Raw genomic sequence first — 17,048 nt, forward strand, 5'->3', positions numbered from 1 at the left:
AGTAACGGGACGGCGTGGACTGCGGTCGATGGCGGTGATCCACAAGGGTCATCACACTGGAGCAAAGCTGCGTGGACCCTCCTCCACGAAATCTCTTCGTGTGCCGACAACGCAGGTGCGGCATCCCGGGAACCCCGGGCAGGCGCTGGCTTCGCGTCCCTGCAAGTCCCGTGAGGCCACGAGAGAACTTCCTGGGCCCACCCTCGTGCGGGGAGACACCGCGAATTGATGAAGGTGACTGGCGAGGGTCAGCACGCGTGGGGACGGAGAGCCTGGGTGGGGTCCGTGGTGACGGAGTGACCTCGCCCAGGGGTAGGTGAAAGCGAGTCCCAGGACGTCCGGGGCTCGACACCAGCCGCACGACACAGCCGTCAGAACAGAAAGCCACCCTCGCCTTCGGAACGGGGCCCGAGTGTCACGTTCGCCGTCCCGTCCGGCCACGGACACTCTAACCGGGGAGGTTCAGGTGAGCGGTGCCTCCCGCTGGGCACACAGGAGACGCTGGGGCCTCTCACACCTTACGAGGCCTCTGCTGACATTTTAATCATGTAAAAACGCTCAATTTACATAGCTCTGCCTAATTAGACATGGTGGCAATTATGTTTGTGGATTTTCCCGTCCATAAAGATGGCTCGCTCTGCCAGACGGGAAGCTGGCTCCGAGCAGCGTCTGCGGGGTTTCTCTCCCCAGGATGCTGCCGTTCCCGGGGTGGGGGGACCAATACCCTCACGGAGAGAGAAGGAAAAGGCAGATTTGTGTAGGTGTCTCGTGGAGAAACCACGTCATGTGGCCTGCGTGCCGCCCAAGGGGCAGGGGGAGGGCGCCCTGGCCGGGCAGGGGCGCGGGAGTCACCTGGGGTCCCCGGCCCCTGCCAGCAGCTGCCCGCCGCTTTTACAAAAGCCTGGAAATGGAGCTGTGTTACTGTTTGCCACCGAGCGGCCCGGACCAGGGCGTCCGCTCGACTGTGGGCCTTTATTCACACTCTCCCGGAGGCCAGCGGGGGAAGCTCAGGGCAGCTGGGACCGAAGCACAAGCAGGAGCTGGGAACATCAGTGAGGGGAGGACCCTCCCGCGGCCACCCCCACCGCGTCCTCTGCAAAGGCAGACCCCGCGGGGAGCGCCTGTGGGCAAAGCGGGAGTGGGGATCTGGTGCGGGCCACCTGCCACCTCTTGCCAAGCGGCTGACGGGAGCCAGGCAGAGCCACAGTCCTGGCATCTCCCCGGGGCACAGAGTCACAAACTCAGAGTGAGCTCCCCCAGGGGGACAGACACGGCGCCCTGAATCCTGACGGCTGGTATCTCACGGTCATCCTCAGAGCGTCCCTCTTTGAGCTCCAGGCCCTACACTCTGATGAAGTGCAAATGCCACCTTGTCCTGCCTCTTATCAACCATTCCCACTTTAGTATAAAGCTCTGGGTACCATCTCTTGTGGACCGAGCCAGTCCAGTAAAAGAGGCCCCAAAGAGCGAGGACACACAGGTTGGAGCGCTTGGTAGCTGGGAAACAAAAAAGTCCAGGCAAGTCCTGATCTCTCCGAGCTTCAGTCAGAGGCAACAGGTAAGAGAGATGGGCTGGCACAGATCCAAGGGATAAGGGTGGGCTGGCTGCAGCCCTGAGGGGTATGGGGCAGGCCGCACAGGGCTCAGGTGGCAGGGGTGACAGATTTCTCAGACCGTGTCGCCGTGGGTCTGCCTCCCTGCGGGTCCCGCCCTTGCCACGTCCACCCTGCTGACGCTTCCACACGTTTCTTGAGCAACCGCAGTGCCCGAGGCACCCAGCCGATCGGCGGGCGGTCAGACTGGGTCTGCCATCCAGAGAGTGTCGGGCAGGGCACTCGCTGTAAAGGAGCCAACAAGCTTGCGCAGTCTCCCTCGAGGGGGGGCCGTGAACGAAACGCCCGGTTCAGGGGGAGGCAGAGGACGGGCGCCAGCCCTGTGCAGACTGGTCAGAGACGCCTCCCTGGGGGCGGCGTCTGTGGAGACAGGAAGAACCGGGGCCTCGGGTCCCCGGGGACAGGGGAGGGCGTGGTGGGGGGTGAGCCATGAGGCGGCGGTGGAGGGGTGGGCCAGCCCTCAGCACCTGGGGAGTGGGAAGCTAGGCGGGGGCTGTGGGCAGCATGGGCACAGAGGCGGCTCCTGGCACGTCTCAGGCGCCGGCTCCTTCCTCCAGACCCCCTGACGTCCCTTCTGTCCGGGGACCTCCCCCTTCCCCTACAGAGCTCCCGGGCTTGCCTGGCATCACCACGATGCCTCGCCCCGCGACGCCGAAGGAGGCAGGGAGTGTCCACCAGCCGCCTCAGGACCACGGATGCGCTCATCCGTGCCTAATTATTCACTTGACTCGCTTAAGATTCAGAGACCACCTGCTCTGGGCGGGAGGATGGGAAGGGCAGCTGGAGAGGGGCTCTCGGCCGCTGAGCGGACACGCGAGGCGGCCTCCCCAAAGGAGAGGCCCAGCCTCCCGGCGGGACGGGGCCGAGGGGCAGTGGAGGCCGGCGGACCCGGCACGGCCACACTCTGCCCAGGCCGAGCGATGTGCGGGCTGGTGCGTTGCCAGCGTCTCTGAGAACACAGGGCAGAGGCCGGACGGCAGCGCCCGTGGCGGTCCCTACGCCAGGGGCACAGTGCCGGCAGCAGGCGCACGGCAGGGGTGTGGAGGACGGGGCCCACGCGGTACAGGGGCTCAGACAGGACAGGAGGGTTCCTGGGTGGGCCATCTCCACTCGGGTGCAGGGGCTCTCCCCGCTGGACAACACAGCCTTTCTGGGGGGGCCTTTGTGGGGGCTTTGCATCTGCAAAGTTGGCTCGAAGGTCTGAAGCGTGAGGTCAGGCGGGGGAGGACTTGACTGCAGGGCTTTGTGCCGAAGGCCGGACGACCGTCCAGCACAGGATGTGGACGTGGCTGTAGTGTGTGGGGGTGGGGGGGGTCAGGCCAGCACGTCACCGCACGGGACGCTTGTGGGAAGAGCTCGGCTGAGTGAACGGTGAAGACAGAGGGGCCCGGAGACCCTGGGAAAGACTGGATTTTGTCCTGAGAAAGGAGGCCATGGAGGGTGTTCATCTGGGCGACGGCTGACTGGAGACTCGGGGCAGAGGGTCACGGGGCACGGAGGTCATTGTGCTTCACAGTGTTGGGTCACCGGTCACTCTCTCACCAGCCCCCTGCTCTGCACCCCTCGGCCGTGTCTGTCAAAGGGTGCCCTCCCGGCCTCTGGGCCCCGCGTACAAGGAGCCACCCCTGGTTCGGCCGGTGTCCCTTTAAGGGCGGGCGCGGCTGTCACTGGCCGACGGACGGGGCATCTCACGTCTCCCAGGCAGCGGCGGTCGGCGGAGCTGGGAAGGCCCTGAGCCGCGGGGCACACGACCAGCCCCACTCGAGGGTGCCTCCTGCCACCGGGCTGCCTGTGCCCTCAGAGGTCACGTCCTCTTCCTGTCCCGCCTCTCCTGATCGGCCAAACCCGACTCTCGAGGACCCCGTCGCCTGTCACGGCCGCTCCAGTCCCCCCTCTGTCAGATGTCACCGTGGTGCCCACTGAGGGGGGCAGGTGCGTGAGTGGGCTTCTCAGAGAGCCCTTCCCACGGACTCAACACCGGCCTGCTCGGCCCCCCACCTTGGGCCCAGAACAGGGGTTCGAGGGGGGATGGCCGGTTACTTCAGGGTGGGGTTGTTAGAAAAAGCAAATACAAATCCGGACGTACCCCCCACTTAAACTGGAACTTCAGACAAATGACCAACTTAGCATAAGTATGTCCCATGCGGTATTTGGGACATACTTACACTAAACAGGACTTGTTTTTCTGGAGCTCTGTGCTCCGTCTGGCAGGGGTGGAGCTGCCCTAAGGCTGGACGTGGCCCGTCTGCCTCGCCTGGGATTTTGAAAAAGGTCGAACCTGGGGCGCCCGGTGGCTCCGCCCGTTAAGCGTCCGACTTGCGCTCAGGTCACGATCCCGAGGTTCGTGGGCTCGAGCCCCGCGTCGGGCTCTGTGCTGACAGCCCGGAGCCTGGCGCCTGCTTCGGATTCTGTGTCTCCCCCGCTCTCTGCCCCTCCCCCGCTTGCATCTGTCTCTCAAAAATAAACATTAAAAAAGAAAAAGAGAAAAATCGAACCCGGAGCCTTCCCTGCTCGAGGTTCCAGTGAGGTCTGGGCTGTGGCAGGTCGTCCCCAGGCCTCTGGCACCCTCCCCCATGCCCCGTGTGACCTCCCAGCCCCCTGGGGCAGAGCCTCTCTCCTGCTCTTGGACCTGCGGCCTGAGACCTCCCCCCGCCCCCAGGAACCGTGAGCCGCTGTAGCCTCGCCTCCCTCGCTTGGGAAGAAACACGACTGCTAGCACCCCTCCTTCTGCACCCCCACCCCGGGGCTGTTTTGAGGACGAAGCGGTGCTGGGTGCACTGCCGGGCCGCGTGCAGCTTCCGTGGGGCCCCCGGAGGGGCCCTGGTGTCCACAGCAGGTGCCGGGTATCTGTTTTCTGGAAGCAAGGACGGGGCCGGAAACGCCCACGCGTCGGCAGTTATCCCTAACTCCCGCCGTCAGGGGGCCTGGCCAGCGTGTCCTCTGTCCTTCCCTCCCTGAGCGGGCCTGTTGGTCCATACACAAATTAGAGCCGGGAACAGAGGCCCCGTTCCTCCAGCACGGCAAGGCTGGCCTGGGGAAACGGTAGCACGGTATCCAGAGCCTTGGCCTCCCGGAAGGGTCCTCTGGAAAGAGGCTCTGTAGATGCCTCTTTCCTTCCGGAAGAGCCGACCCCGCCAGCCGGAGCTCCCGGTAGGGCCTGTGGTGAGCAGCTCTTGTTATCTGAGAAGGAGCTGAGGGCAGCCGGGCGGGCGGGACGCTCGGCTGGCTGGAAGGACACCAGCCCTCCCGCCCCTCTGTCCCCTGTGCCTCAAGCCCACACCCATCAAATACTGAACAGAACTCCGTGGAGAAGGTCGTGGGACGGCGGGGCTGGGGTCTGCCCGTGTGAGAAATCGACGTGCCCCAGAGCGGGCGCCCCTCCGCCCTGTCGCGGTGGGGGTCTGGGGCGGGGGAGCGGATAGGGCCACCTGCACAGGAACCTGGGGATAGCTCGCAGCAGCAGGGCTGAGGCGGTGTGGCCCGGAGCTCTGAGACACAGGGCTGGTGAGACAGCCCACCCCCACCTCCCGCCCCCTGCAGGCCGCGGACAACACCAAGATGGGGAGCGGGCCTCCTTCGGCCTCTGCGCCGTGGTTTAGGTCAGCTGACGGACGCCCATGTCTCTGGGGGACTGGATGAGGCACAGGGGCCACGGTGTCTGCCCATGGACACAGGGAGGTCACGGGCGGGCATGAGGGCGGAGCCCGAGATGGGGCTGGCAGCAGTAAGGACCCGGATGCTGCATTCTATTTGGCGTTAAGGATGTCAGTTTCAACGCCGCACGTGGCTGGTGGCTATCTGCAGCCCGCCCTTGGAGGGCCACTTCCTTCCCATCCTTGAGTTCAAAGGACACCTGTTAGGATTTAGGAATCCCAAGAAGAGCAGGTCAGGCCTCAAGAGTCGCTCCCCCAAATTCCTGTCCACCTGGAGGCTCAGAATGTGACCTCATCAGGAAGGAGGGTCTTTGTGGGTGTAACTGGTTCAGATGAGGTCACGCTGGATTAGGGTGGGCCTCAAATCCAATGACGGTGTCCTCGTAAGAAGAGGAGACACAGAGAGGCACACACAGAAGCCACGTGACCCGGAGGCAGAGCCTGGAGCGACGGGGCCACCAGCCAAGCAGTGTCCGCAGCTGCCAGGGGCTGTGACAGGCAGGAAGGGTCCTCCCCTCGGGCCTCCAGAGGGGGCCGTGGCCTGTCCACACCGTGGCCGCGGGCTCCTGGCCCCTCGAAGTGTGACACGGGAGTTTTCGGAACTTGGTTACAACATCCCTGGGAGACTCCTCCGATGCCCTTCCTGGAGGCAGCGATGGGGCAGGCCCTGGGGGGGCTTCCTGCCCTCAGCGGAGGCACATGGGGTTCTCCCTCTATAACCCGTGCTGCTTCCCGGACGTATTTGTTCACTTGGTGATTTCTTCCTTGCCGGCTTCTCCTTCCCGCAAAGCGAGCCCCACACGTGCTGGGAGGCCGCCTGCCCTGGTCACGGCTGTCTCCCCAGCGTCTCTGATAGTTTTTAGCACATACGAGGTACTCAAAATTTTTGACCGAATGAAGGAACGTGCCTAGTGGGATCTATGATTTCTTGAGGCAAGTTAGCTGTGTGATGCGTAGCATTCAGGAGAAGTGAGTGCTGGTCATTTGTCCCAGAGAGCAGAAAATGTGATCGGTTCTACCAGACCCCAGGGTCCGAGCAAGGTCACCTCCTCTGAGAAGCCTCCCCGGATTTCTCCATTGTGAGAGCACCTCATCCATACAAGATACTTTGTGCCTGCGATCCCCGGCACCCCCCTGCAGCATACTAATTTATTTAGTCCCCCACTCCGCAACCCCCCTCCCCCTGCACACCTTTGGGGACAGGCCTAATGAGCTCTCCATCCCCTGTGCCTCACCCAGCACCTCTGTCCAAATCTGCTACACAAGAAAGGAAAAGACTGTGTGAATCTCTCCAATGGCCTTCCCATCGGGAATCACTGTCACAGCCTGAGGCTCCACCTCCCCGGCTAATGACAGCAGCCTCCTGGGGGCCGGGGAGCAGTCCCTCCCCCCGGTCCCTGACTCCAGGGCCTGGTGTGGACGGAGCCGGCGCCTGTCTTGGTCCCTGGGAGGGTGGTGGGGTCTTGACGGGTCCCCCAGTGCACACATCTCCACCGACGCCAGGACAAGAAAACTCTGAACCCGTGCCTCTGCAGCCCCACGAGCCTCCCTGCCAGTTCTCGTCCCGCCGCCACGGCCAGCGCCTCCCCTCCCTGCCCACCAGGCTGGCGTCACTGTGTCCGTGTCTCAGAGGGAGGGCACTGTGGCTGGCGCTCAGGGCTGTCCGCTAACACGCTCACGGCCGCGCGGCTGCCAGGGCCACCCTGCATCCTGCTGAGCCCCGATGCTGCACAAATGACCTCTCGCGTGACCTCTCCGCCCCAGTCCCCCAACCCCACTACGATTTAGGAATTCCAAGGAAGGCGCCTCATGCCTTCCCGGGAGGCGGGGGGCACTTTCCATGCTACAACTTGGCGTTCATTGATTAGGAAGGTGCAGGTGGGGCGGCCCGGCTGGACAGGTTCTGGTAACTTTGTCGGGAGGAGGTCTATACTCTAGGTGTTAGGTGTCCCCTCTCCAAACCTGCAGGATCACCAGGTGTGGGGGTCAGTCTGGGACGGGAGAACCTGCTGGGAGAAGCTTGGCCCTGAAAATTGACACTTGGCAGGGCCCCGGCTCACTGTCCCAGTTCAAGATGAGGTCCCCCGGACCCAGAGAACAGGCCCGTGACACTTCCGGGGAGGCGGAGCCATTGGCCACCGAGATGAATGTGGCCAGGAAGCCGTTAATACAGGCAGCGAGCCAGGACCGAGGAGCACAGCCCTGTTTGCTCTGAGCTCAGCCAGGGTCTCCTCCCAGTCCTGGGAGCCGAATGCTTTAGAGGATAAACTGAGTCACGTATCCTTTAGAGGACATGCCAGCCTGTGGTCACAGAGCGAACAGGAGGTTGTCATCGAGCCCAGAGGCAGGACAAGCAGGTGACAATCCTCTGAGAAGCTTGGAGTACCCGCGGCTGCCACCTGGGGACTTTCAGCCAGGAGCAGCTGCCGAATCTGCCTGGGGCCCCAGAGCCAGGTGACTGGGGCAGTGCCGTCTGTCCACACGGGAACGTGCGGCCCAGCGCCTGCAGACACACCCGAGTGTGGTGGGAAAATGCCTCTCCGGCGGCAGCAGCAAAGGCTCCTTTTCCCACCCTGTCCGGAGGTGGCCTCCCTCCGGGGTCCGGCCCTGGGTGGGGTCCACACAATGGGGTGAGGGAGTCTGGGTGCCAGCCTCGCGGGGTCCCGGGAGGGGCGGGGAAGGTGAGAAGTACCCAGCATCGGCTCTGATTGTGCCTGGCCCGCGCGAAGGGTGCCGCCCCCTCTGTGTGCCTCACTTCATCGCGGGGTACAGCGGATGGCCTGCCACCTGGACGCCAGGGTCAGACGCGGGAGGGAGTTCCAGGTGTGTACGTGCCAGTCCCCAGACCCGGGGACCCGCTGTGCGGCATCCTGAGACCCACAGAGGTTCGCCCCCGCTTTTCGGAGCCTGGGCCCCTCGGCCCCACACATCCAGCTGGGCCTGTTCTGGAAACCACACGTGGGGCCAGCTCCGCGATCTACTGGGACTGCTTTGTGGAGACCCCGGTCCTCCCACCCCCCCACCAGGCACAGTAGGAGATGAGTCTTCTGGGGACACGACCTGGGCCACGGCGGCCTCTCCCACACGGGCTCCCCGGCCCCGCGACGCCCACCTCACCTCTCGGTCCAGGCCAGCTGCCACCGTCACAATGTCCCCCGTCTCGCTGTTGATGGTGAACATGTTCTGGGATGGGCTTTGTGGGGTCTGGGTCACGATCCGGTACCGCACCATCCCGTTGGCCGTGGTGCTGTCGTCAGCGTCATTGGCCGTGACCGTCATCACGTAAGTGCCTGCGACAGAGAAAGCATCTCAGGTGGAAATTACTGGCGACACGTGCGGCTGCGTCCTCGCACACACCCAGGGCAGACATCACCAGCTGATCGCAGATCCGCGTGGAGGCCTCCGCAGCCGCCCATCCCCCACCCCCGCCACGTGCCGGAAGCCGGCCAATCACGGGAGATGGCTCTAGGAGGAAACCTGCTCCTGCACTTCCACACAGAGACCCTCTGCAGGATTTCTGCTCGAGCTCAGGGCTCAGCCCTTCCTTCTTTCTCAGCTGCGGGAGGGCCGAGGCCCAGAGACCACGCTTCTCATGCTCCGAGCCCAGCGCTCTCCACCCGCTTGGCTCTCAGCCTCCGCAGGGGCGCGGGGCGCGGTGCAGCGGGACGTGGGGGCGCAGAGTGGCGGGGACGGGGGCACGGCGGGGACCTGGCGGCACATAGAGAAGGAACGGGGTCTGGGCGGTCTGCGGAAGGCATGGAAAAGCGCTTGTGGGGCGCAGGGAAAGCGAGCCGAGGGGAGACCCCGCAGGGGGCTGTGCACACGGGGGTGGAGGTGGGGTGTACGTGCAGGGGTGCCTGCGGGACACGCGGCTGTCTGCGTTTCAGATCCAAGCGGTTGGGGAGCCGCCCCCGCGGCCCCTCGTCTCAGTGCTGGCGGGGGATGGCCCGACCCTGCCTCGTGACTGCAGGTCCTTTTGGTGTCCATCCTCCCCGGGTTGGATCAGCGCATCCTGCCCCCTGGCCACTGTGATGGGTTCAGCCATGGGCACCTTACCCATCAGAGCCAAAGGCAATAGTTTCCTTTGCTGGGGTTTCTGGGAAACCAAAAGTTGTCCCTGACCCTGGAGCTGCTGGCTCAGTGAGTGAGGTTGGGGGCTATGGGCACTTTGTGGCCACAGAAGGCCAGGGCCATCTCACGTGACAACTTCTCCCTAGGAAGCCCCTGGATCAAGCTGTACCTGACTTTTTAGACATCAAGACTTTAAGGAACAGTAGTTTAAGGTTCATAGCAAAACCTAACTAGAAGTACTTTCGTGTCACTGAGCTCAAGCATTTCCATTCTTGTGCCATTTCAGTTGGAGTCTGTGTCACGTGCAGCTGAGTTCTGAGTAGCACCACCCCCAGCCTCATGCCTGCCACTGGAGCCCTGGGTCCAGTGGCCCCTGTCCTGAGCTGCATGTGTTGACTTCAGTTCCTCCCTCCCAGGTTGGGAACAGGTCCAGGGCCCTGCAGGGGTGCCGGGAGTGTGGGCACCTTCTTTGACAGGATCCTTAAGACAAGGTTGTTGTCTTAAGCTGGGGCTGAACCCGGTTTGGGGTTTCAAGCTGTGCAGCTAGGCCTCCAGGCCTGAGAAAGGGCAAGGAGGAGGGGGGAAGGGCAAGGAGAGAGGGGCTCTACACCCAGAAGCCCCGTCAGCCGGGCCTCCGTTTCCTCATGAGCTCCTTGACGAGGTCCCTGCTCCCAACACGGCCCCTGACTGGTGACCCGGGGAATCAGTTTCAGGGACCAAGGCGTTCCCAAACCTTTAAAATCCCAGGCTCAGAGTCAAATTTGGTGCCTCGTGAGAGAGAGTTCTGGAGGCAGAGTGTGTGTGGGCCGGATGCTGCTAAGGCTCTCGCTGTCTGGGACCCGCCCGGTCAGTCCGTGCCCTCTGGCTGTGCCCCGGCAGCCGCTGGGTGTGGAGCACTCGGTCTGGCTTGTCAGTAGCAAGAGCTGCCCTTTAGTTTGGGCTCGTGATAACACCGTGTTAGATTCAGCAGCCGCATGTTTGCTAAACCCAGGAGCCTGCTCTTTAAACAGATGATATGCTTCTGACAATTCTTCTCTGATTGCAGAAGGAAAGCCCATCCGGTAACCAGTGCATATTCTCTGGAAGATATCAGATGGTTCAAGGTAGGAAAAGCCCACCCATGACCCAGTCCCCGACACGACTGCCTAGCACCTGGCTTAGAGTCTCTGGTCAAGGAGCCTGAATCTCACATCTTCACCACCGAGAGCCTTTCTGCCCTTCCTTTTTTTTTTTTTTTTTAAAGCAACTTTATTACTGATTAAAGAAATGAAAGGAAGGCATTTTTCACCAAAAAGGCAAACACTATTTAAAAGTAACGATGATACAGGGACGCCTGGGTGGCTCAGTGGGTTAAGCGTCCGACTTCAGCTCAGAATCTCACGGTTTGTGAGTTTGAGCCCCGCCTTGGGCTCTGTGCCAACAGCTCTGAGCCTGGAGCCTGTTTTGGATTCTGTGTCTCCCCCTCTCTCTCTCTTTCTTCCAAAAATAAGTAAACATAAAAAAAAATATAACGATGATACAGAATAGCAGTGATATATAGAGGACCTGGGACTCCCGCGTCCCCTTCTCTCCAGGGAGCAGACGGCCTCAGCTTCCAGCCTCAGCTTCTGGAGGCAGTTCCACTGTCTGTATGTATCCAAATGCCTTTAAAACGTGTCCAGTCAAGAAATCCACTTGTAGGAATTTGTCCCAAGGGAAAAATCACAGATGTACAAGAGATGATTGATCCGTGCCCTCGGCTGTCCGTGCGGACATGGCTCCCGATGGCCAAGTGTGAAAATCCTCGACAGAGACTTACCGAACACCCACTGCATGCCAAGCACCGTGTTTGGCATTGCACGTTAGTGAGCAAAACGGGACAACATCCCTGATGCACAGGGGTGGGTGTGACTATCAAATCCCCCACATGAGGACCCTCGTAGGGATGCGGTGCTCCATACCTTGACTGGATGGACCCCCAAGTCCTGGCTGTGATATGGTGCTGAGGTTCTGCGAGACTGAACACACAAGCATATGCCAGCCGACCAGACACGAAAATAGAGCTCTAACCCGCCACCCGCAGGGACCAGCCCGGTGGGGGACATGACCCGCCACCTGCAGGGACCAGCCCTGCAAGCACAGGTCTCTACAGGCCCGCTTGGAGGAGGTGAGACCCTCTATCTCTGGTGACAATCCAGGAAGCCACACGTGAGCCCAGCAGCAAAGAGCCCAGAACGGCCGGGACTTGATCAATACCTGACAGCTTCCCCTGCTTCTGACTCAGGGCTGACCAGGGTGTGTCCCCAGTGACACAGGACCCCCCCTCCCCCCCCCGCCATCCCCAGGCCCGCAGTCCCATCAGGGACACGCGGACGCTCTCTTAGATGCACGTTGCACGTGGCTCTATAGCGATCTCCAGTAATAGTCCAAGTGGAAAGACCCCTGACCCGTGAAGCTCACGTCCAGTGGTGCAGACAAGCAAAGAGCATAATCGATACGTAAATGATATTAGCTGTAGGACAGCGGGGTGCTGGTTAAATAAATCATGATGTTCTTATAATAACATTCCTACGATGGACTAGCTCAGAGCCATTAAAATGTTGTAGAAGAATATTTAATGATATCTGAAATTTTCATGATACACGTACGGCTCCCTGGAGAAGAATGAGGTTTCTCAACTCTTCAGTACGACCCCGGTCTTTAAAATCTCGTGTTTATGCGAAGGAGAGAAGGCCAGAGGGTGTATGTCAAGTGCTCTCGACAGCAATCTCTGAGTGCGGGACCGCACGTGTAATTTGATTTTTGCTTTCTGAGTTTCTCTCTATCTTCCAAGTTTCCTTCAAAGAGTTGATTATCAGAAAATAAAATGTTACTAAGAAAAGCAAAACAGAAAAAGAAATACTCAGCCGAGAAACAGAATATGGGACTTCTTTTTTTTTTTAAACCTAAATCACAATTTGGTTTCTCTCAAAAAAAGAGAGATTCTGAAAATCTGCTGGGTCTGTGGTCACCACTGCACAGTCAGGTGACGGGCGCATGTCACCGGAGAACCCTGCCAAAGGTCGGAAAGGGGCAGGGTCGCTGGGGAACAGAGGAGATGGGGGTAAACCCAGGGCCTTCAGGGCCACGGAGCTGAGCAGGGTCCAGGAGGTGGGAAGAGGCAGGAGGAATCCCTTTTCGAGAGCTTGGAGGGCCCTCTGGGGGAGGCGGCCTCCCTCCCTGTCCGGGTGTGTTCTCCACCCCAGGTGAGCTTGCCCACCCGCTGGGCACCGGGACTCTGCTGACCCGGGGGCAGGCTCTGACCTGCTGGGTCCCTGTGCCACCGTGTACTCCCGACACACGAGGGCTTCTCCTTCCAAACCCTGCCCTCCTACCTTGGTCTCGGCTTGCTTTCCCCGAGGCCTGCAGTGAACGCTGTGGCCTGTGGCCTCCTCCATGTCCTTCTGTCCTGGGGTTTGGAGGGGTGAGCCCGACAGGCAGTGGCTAGTGGCCATGACCTCACTCCCTCCTGCAAGGCTCTGGCAAGGTGGGTGGTCTGGCAAACCTCTGCCAGGCAGCTCGAGGCCTTTCCTCGGGCACGGACGAGGTGCTGGGGGGTGGGGGGCTGAGACGGTGCTCCGGCAAACTGGACGGTTTGAAGCAAGAGAACTTTATTATCCCCCAGAAGTGCAAAAACAAAGTGTCGGCAGGGCGGCGCCCCCTCTGAAGGTGCCGGGAGCGGAGGGGGTCCTTCCTGCCTCTGCTGGCTCTGGGGGCCGCCAGCCACCCTTGGCATTGCTTGGCTCCAAGCTGTCCCCTGCCGTCACGTAGCCTCCTCCTCTGTGCCTCAGTCCTAATCTCCCCTTCTTACAAGGGACTCCAGCCCCGACACATCCTAATGAATTATGTCTGCAAAGATCGTGTTTCCCAAGAAGGCCACATTCCGAGCTTCCGGGGTGACCCCGGTTTGGGGGGACACCATTCCATCCGGTGCAGGGACGGGGGTGGGGCTGAGACGGGCAGTTAAGCCAGGCAGTCGGGCTGACCCCTGGGTAACAAGGCACTAGAAGAGAGACCTTTCCAACCAAGCGCCTGTGGCCTCAGGCCGAGCTGGGCTCAGGGTCAGACTGCATCCGGATCAGACCCCGGCCCTGCTGCTCCCGGGGCCTGGTTCTGAACCTCACTCAGCCTCTTGGAGCCTGGGGGTCCTCTTCTGGAAGCTGGACGTCTCTCGTGGGGTCCCGAGGGCATGCGCCGGTGCCTGGGGCGTGAGCAGGGCTGTCCCCATGCGTCTGGAGGCTGTGGCTGCCGGCCTCCAGCCAGGCGGGTCTGAGTCCACGCACAACCACGAGCCCCAGCTACCCCAAGGACAGGCCACGGCCCTGGGCATGCCCTCCGCTAAGGAAGCGCTTACACCAGCAGCATCTACGGTAACACGGGGAGACGGTGCGTCCTTGTTCCCGGGGCCCAGAGGACGAGAAACGAAGCATCCTTCCAGGGTTTTCTGGGCGCCTCCTTGGGCCTCTCTCCCCAGTAGAAAGGCTTCCATTTTTCTTGGCGAATGAAACAGAACATCGGGATTGTATTTTCATCTACGCGGGGCCGCTGCCTGCTGCCGGGGTGGGGAGCATCTCTTACTGATCGCGCCGGCAGGGAAAGGGGAGAAAGCAGAGGGTCGGTTCTTGCAAGAAATTCGTGTACAAACGCGGCCGTCCGCCTTAAAGGATTAATTTCACAAGCCTTAAATTGAAGTTTAATTTGAAAACTAATTCAGCCCCATAATTGGCTTTCTGCTCAAATCACTGAGGCTAAAGATTTAAATTCTTAATATTCAGATGACTTTCAAGTATCTGGTACCATCTGTGCATTAGTCCATGGCATTAATCTCAGGGAGCCCTCCGCCGGCACAGAAATAAAATAAATAAATAAACGGGCCACTAATAGAATAATCTATTTAAGCAAAAACTCTGCGTTATCAAGATGAGGGTTTCTTTGACTTCATTGGCAGCATATAGATTTCTCTGCTATTTAATATTTTAAGGCGACATTAATTTCAAAATTTATAATACAGGCCTTCACACAGTTACGAGGGGTTAGGGAAATCAGGAATTCCAATTAAAGCCTTTTTTAGTTAAAAGATAATCACCGCGGAGGCATCTTTTCTTGTGAGGTTCTCGAAGCCTGCCTCGAAGAACTGTCAGCCGAGCAGCTCCGAGCTCCAGGAAGGAGGCCCCGGGGCGTGTCCTGAGCCCTGGTTAGCCTCCAGGGCTCCCGGGTAGGGGGGCTGTCGGGCTGGGGCTGGGGTTCACGGCGTCCCGCCCTCACCTGGGCGCACAGCGGTGAAGAGAACAGATAGGATCTCTGCCCAGCGCTGTAAGCCAGCAACAAAGTAAGTAACTCCATGAGTAATGGAGTATTAATGGAAAGCGGGGGGCCGACAAGCCCCCCTCTTGTGGGCTGAAGAAGCACCACGTGAGCTGAGGGAGGAAAAGGGGCCAGTGTCACAGCGACTGGGGGCAGGACACCCAGGCTGAGGGCACAGCATGTGCAAAGGCCCCGAGGGAGGAAAATGCTTCCTTTTCCCGAAGGCCTCGGCCCAGGTGAGCATCTCCTACCACTCGTTAGCACGTACATAGCATATAGATTTTGGGGTTCCTCAACTGGACAATGGACACCTTGAGGGTGGGGTTTATATTTTCCTATCCTGGAGAAAGGCGCTCTCACGTACAACATGTGTTTTCAGCGGGGGGGTGGTGGGGTAGGGGGGTGGGTGGGGAAACTGCCCACGCTACATTCTGCCCTTCTCCTGTTTCTTTCTCGTCTTTTTGCCTGATAGCGGATGTGATGCTTAGAGGCACGGCAGCCATTTTGTGACCATGTGGCAAGAAACAAGAAGGGGAGGCAAATACTGTGTGCACGGATGGCTTCAAGCTCTCCCCCAAACCCCCACTGGTCCAAGCTGGGTTTTCTGTGACTTGTGGCCAAATGCGTTCCTGACAGAGACCTGGGGAGGGGAAGCAGTTTGTACAATGGTTAGCACTGTGGCTCAGGAGTCAGACTGCCTGGGTTTAAATCTTGCCTCTGCCTGCACTAGCTGTGTGTCCTTATTCACCTCATCTCAAAAGTGGGGAAAACGAAAGTGCCTGTCCCGTAGGGCTGTTGCGGGGAGGTCTTGGAGAGCTGCACGGAAACACGCACACGTTAGCCTGCGGACATGTGCGTGAGGTCCGTGCACTGCACAAGCGTCAACATCCTGGAGTGATCTCGCACGACAGTTCTGTGAACCGTTCCCCTGGGGGAGACGGCTGGAGGGTTTGTGGGTGTCTCTGTATTCTTACAGCTGCGTAAACCATCTGCTTTTCCTTCGGGGATTCACGCCCGCCACCTGCTCCGACCCTATGACTTGAGGGCTCCAGAGCCAGACCCTGTCTGTGCCTGCAACACGCTCTCAGTGCACGCCCTGGCCGCGGCGGCTGCCTCAGGCCCGGCACACGACCCCAGCCAGGGCATGGGGATCTGCTAGGGCTCCTGCTGGACTCCCTCTCCCGGGGCCGCCCGAAGCTCAGAGACGCCTGCAGCTGCTGGGGTGGCTTGTCCACAGGAAGAGAGAGCCTCCCTGGGAGCGAGCGAGCACCGGGGAGGGGACAGTCGGACAGTGGCCAGCAGGGCTCCGGCCGGTCCCACTCTGGACACAGTATCTCGGCATCTGAGGCTGCTGCCCGTCTCTGGACTCTGCAGTTAGATGAGCCGGTGAATCCCCTTTTCCAGGGGGGCCTCTGAGGTGGGCTTTGGCTACCCAGAGATCTAACAGCTGTGATCAGAGCAGAGGCCCCTCTTGACCCCAAACCACGATAAGCACTGCTCCAGCCTGCAGGACGGGCCATCCCGAGACCTCCACGCCCTCCCAGCCTGTGTGACCCAGTGATTCCAGGGAGCATTTCATGAATCGAGGGGCGCCGGGGCTGGGGAAAGAACGCGGGGTGAACGTGGGGCCCGGCTGGGACCCTGGTCCGGAGTCAGCTTGCTAACGTCCCCAAGTGAACTACCCAAACCTTAAAAGGTTTTTACCTAGCTGAGTCAATATTTCATACATCCTTCCGTTTGTTTTCCCTGGCACGTACACCTGAAGCCCTTCATTAGCCCATCACGGCAGAGAATCGTGACTAATTTCCAGTGGTGGTTTTCCTTACCCCACAAAGGCACCGTGGGAAACCTGCCTGTTACCGTGATTCCCTGACGTAAGGGGAGGCATCGCAGAGGCCATTTCCAAGTTCCGCCCGCCTCAGCGATGCCACGGCTTTGTTTGGTGTCAGCCTGCCCTTGACCAGGCGCGTGAGGGCGTCAAGCTGGTCCTTCGCATCGCGGCACCGCTCCGCCCCGGGCTTTGCTCTGGGACGTGGTGTCCCCGCTCCCCTCTGATGGCTGTTCTGCGGTCAGGGACAGATGCTGGGTCCCCCAGGGACTCTGAAAGTCAGTCAACACCTCGTGTAGACAGACTGAGAGGCACGGGAGTGGCCAAAGAGGACCAGTCTTGGGACCCACACCGGCCTCCGGTCTTCCTGGCCACGCTTGGCACGCCACGTGGCCACGTGGGGCTGGGCTGATGGAGGGGCTGCTCCAGTCTCCAGGCTTAAAGGCTTATTGCTCGTTTGTTATCCTAATGAGTAAAGCCGGTCACACATTTGGGAAGACTGTCTCTATCGATTTAAAAGAAGGACGGGAGGTTTGAGCTGTGATATCCGGGCGCCTTTAC

At 60.4% G+C, this 17,048-nt stretch overlaps 1 protein-coding gene across 2 annotated transcripts in view; it reads right to left on the minus strand.

Annotated features, from left to right (window-relative positions):
- CDH4 (cadherin 4) overlaps positions 1–17,048 on the minus strand; it is a 542,698-nt gene that overhangs the window by 41,283 nt on the left and 484,367 nt on the right. For both annotated transcript variants that reach the window (XR_006702995.1, XM_045444030.1), the window contains exon 7: positions 8,384–8,556. Coding sequence is in view for 1 of the 2 variants with exons in the window: in XM_045444030.1 (XP_045299986.1) it covers positions 8,384–8,556 (173 nt within the window). In the remaining variant the exon portion in view is untranslated. The remainder of the gene's footprint in view (positions 1–8,383; positions 8,557–17,048) is intronic.

The sequence above is a fragment of the Leopardus geoffroyi genome, chromosome A3 (assembly GCF_018350155.1).
Source record: "Leopardus geoffroyi isolate Oge1 chromosome A3, O.geoffroyi_Oge1_pat1.0, whole genome shotgun sequence".
Classification (NCBI taxonomy): domain Eukaryota; kingdom Metazoa; phylum Chordata; class Mammalia; order Carnivora; family Felidae; genus Leopardus; species Leopardus geoffroyi.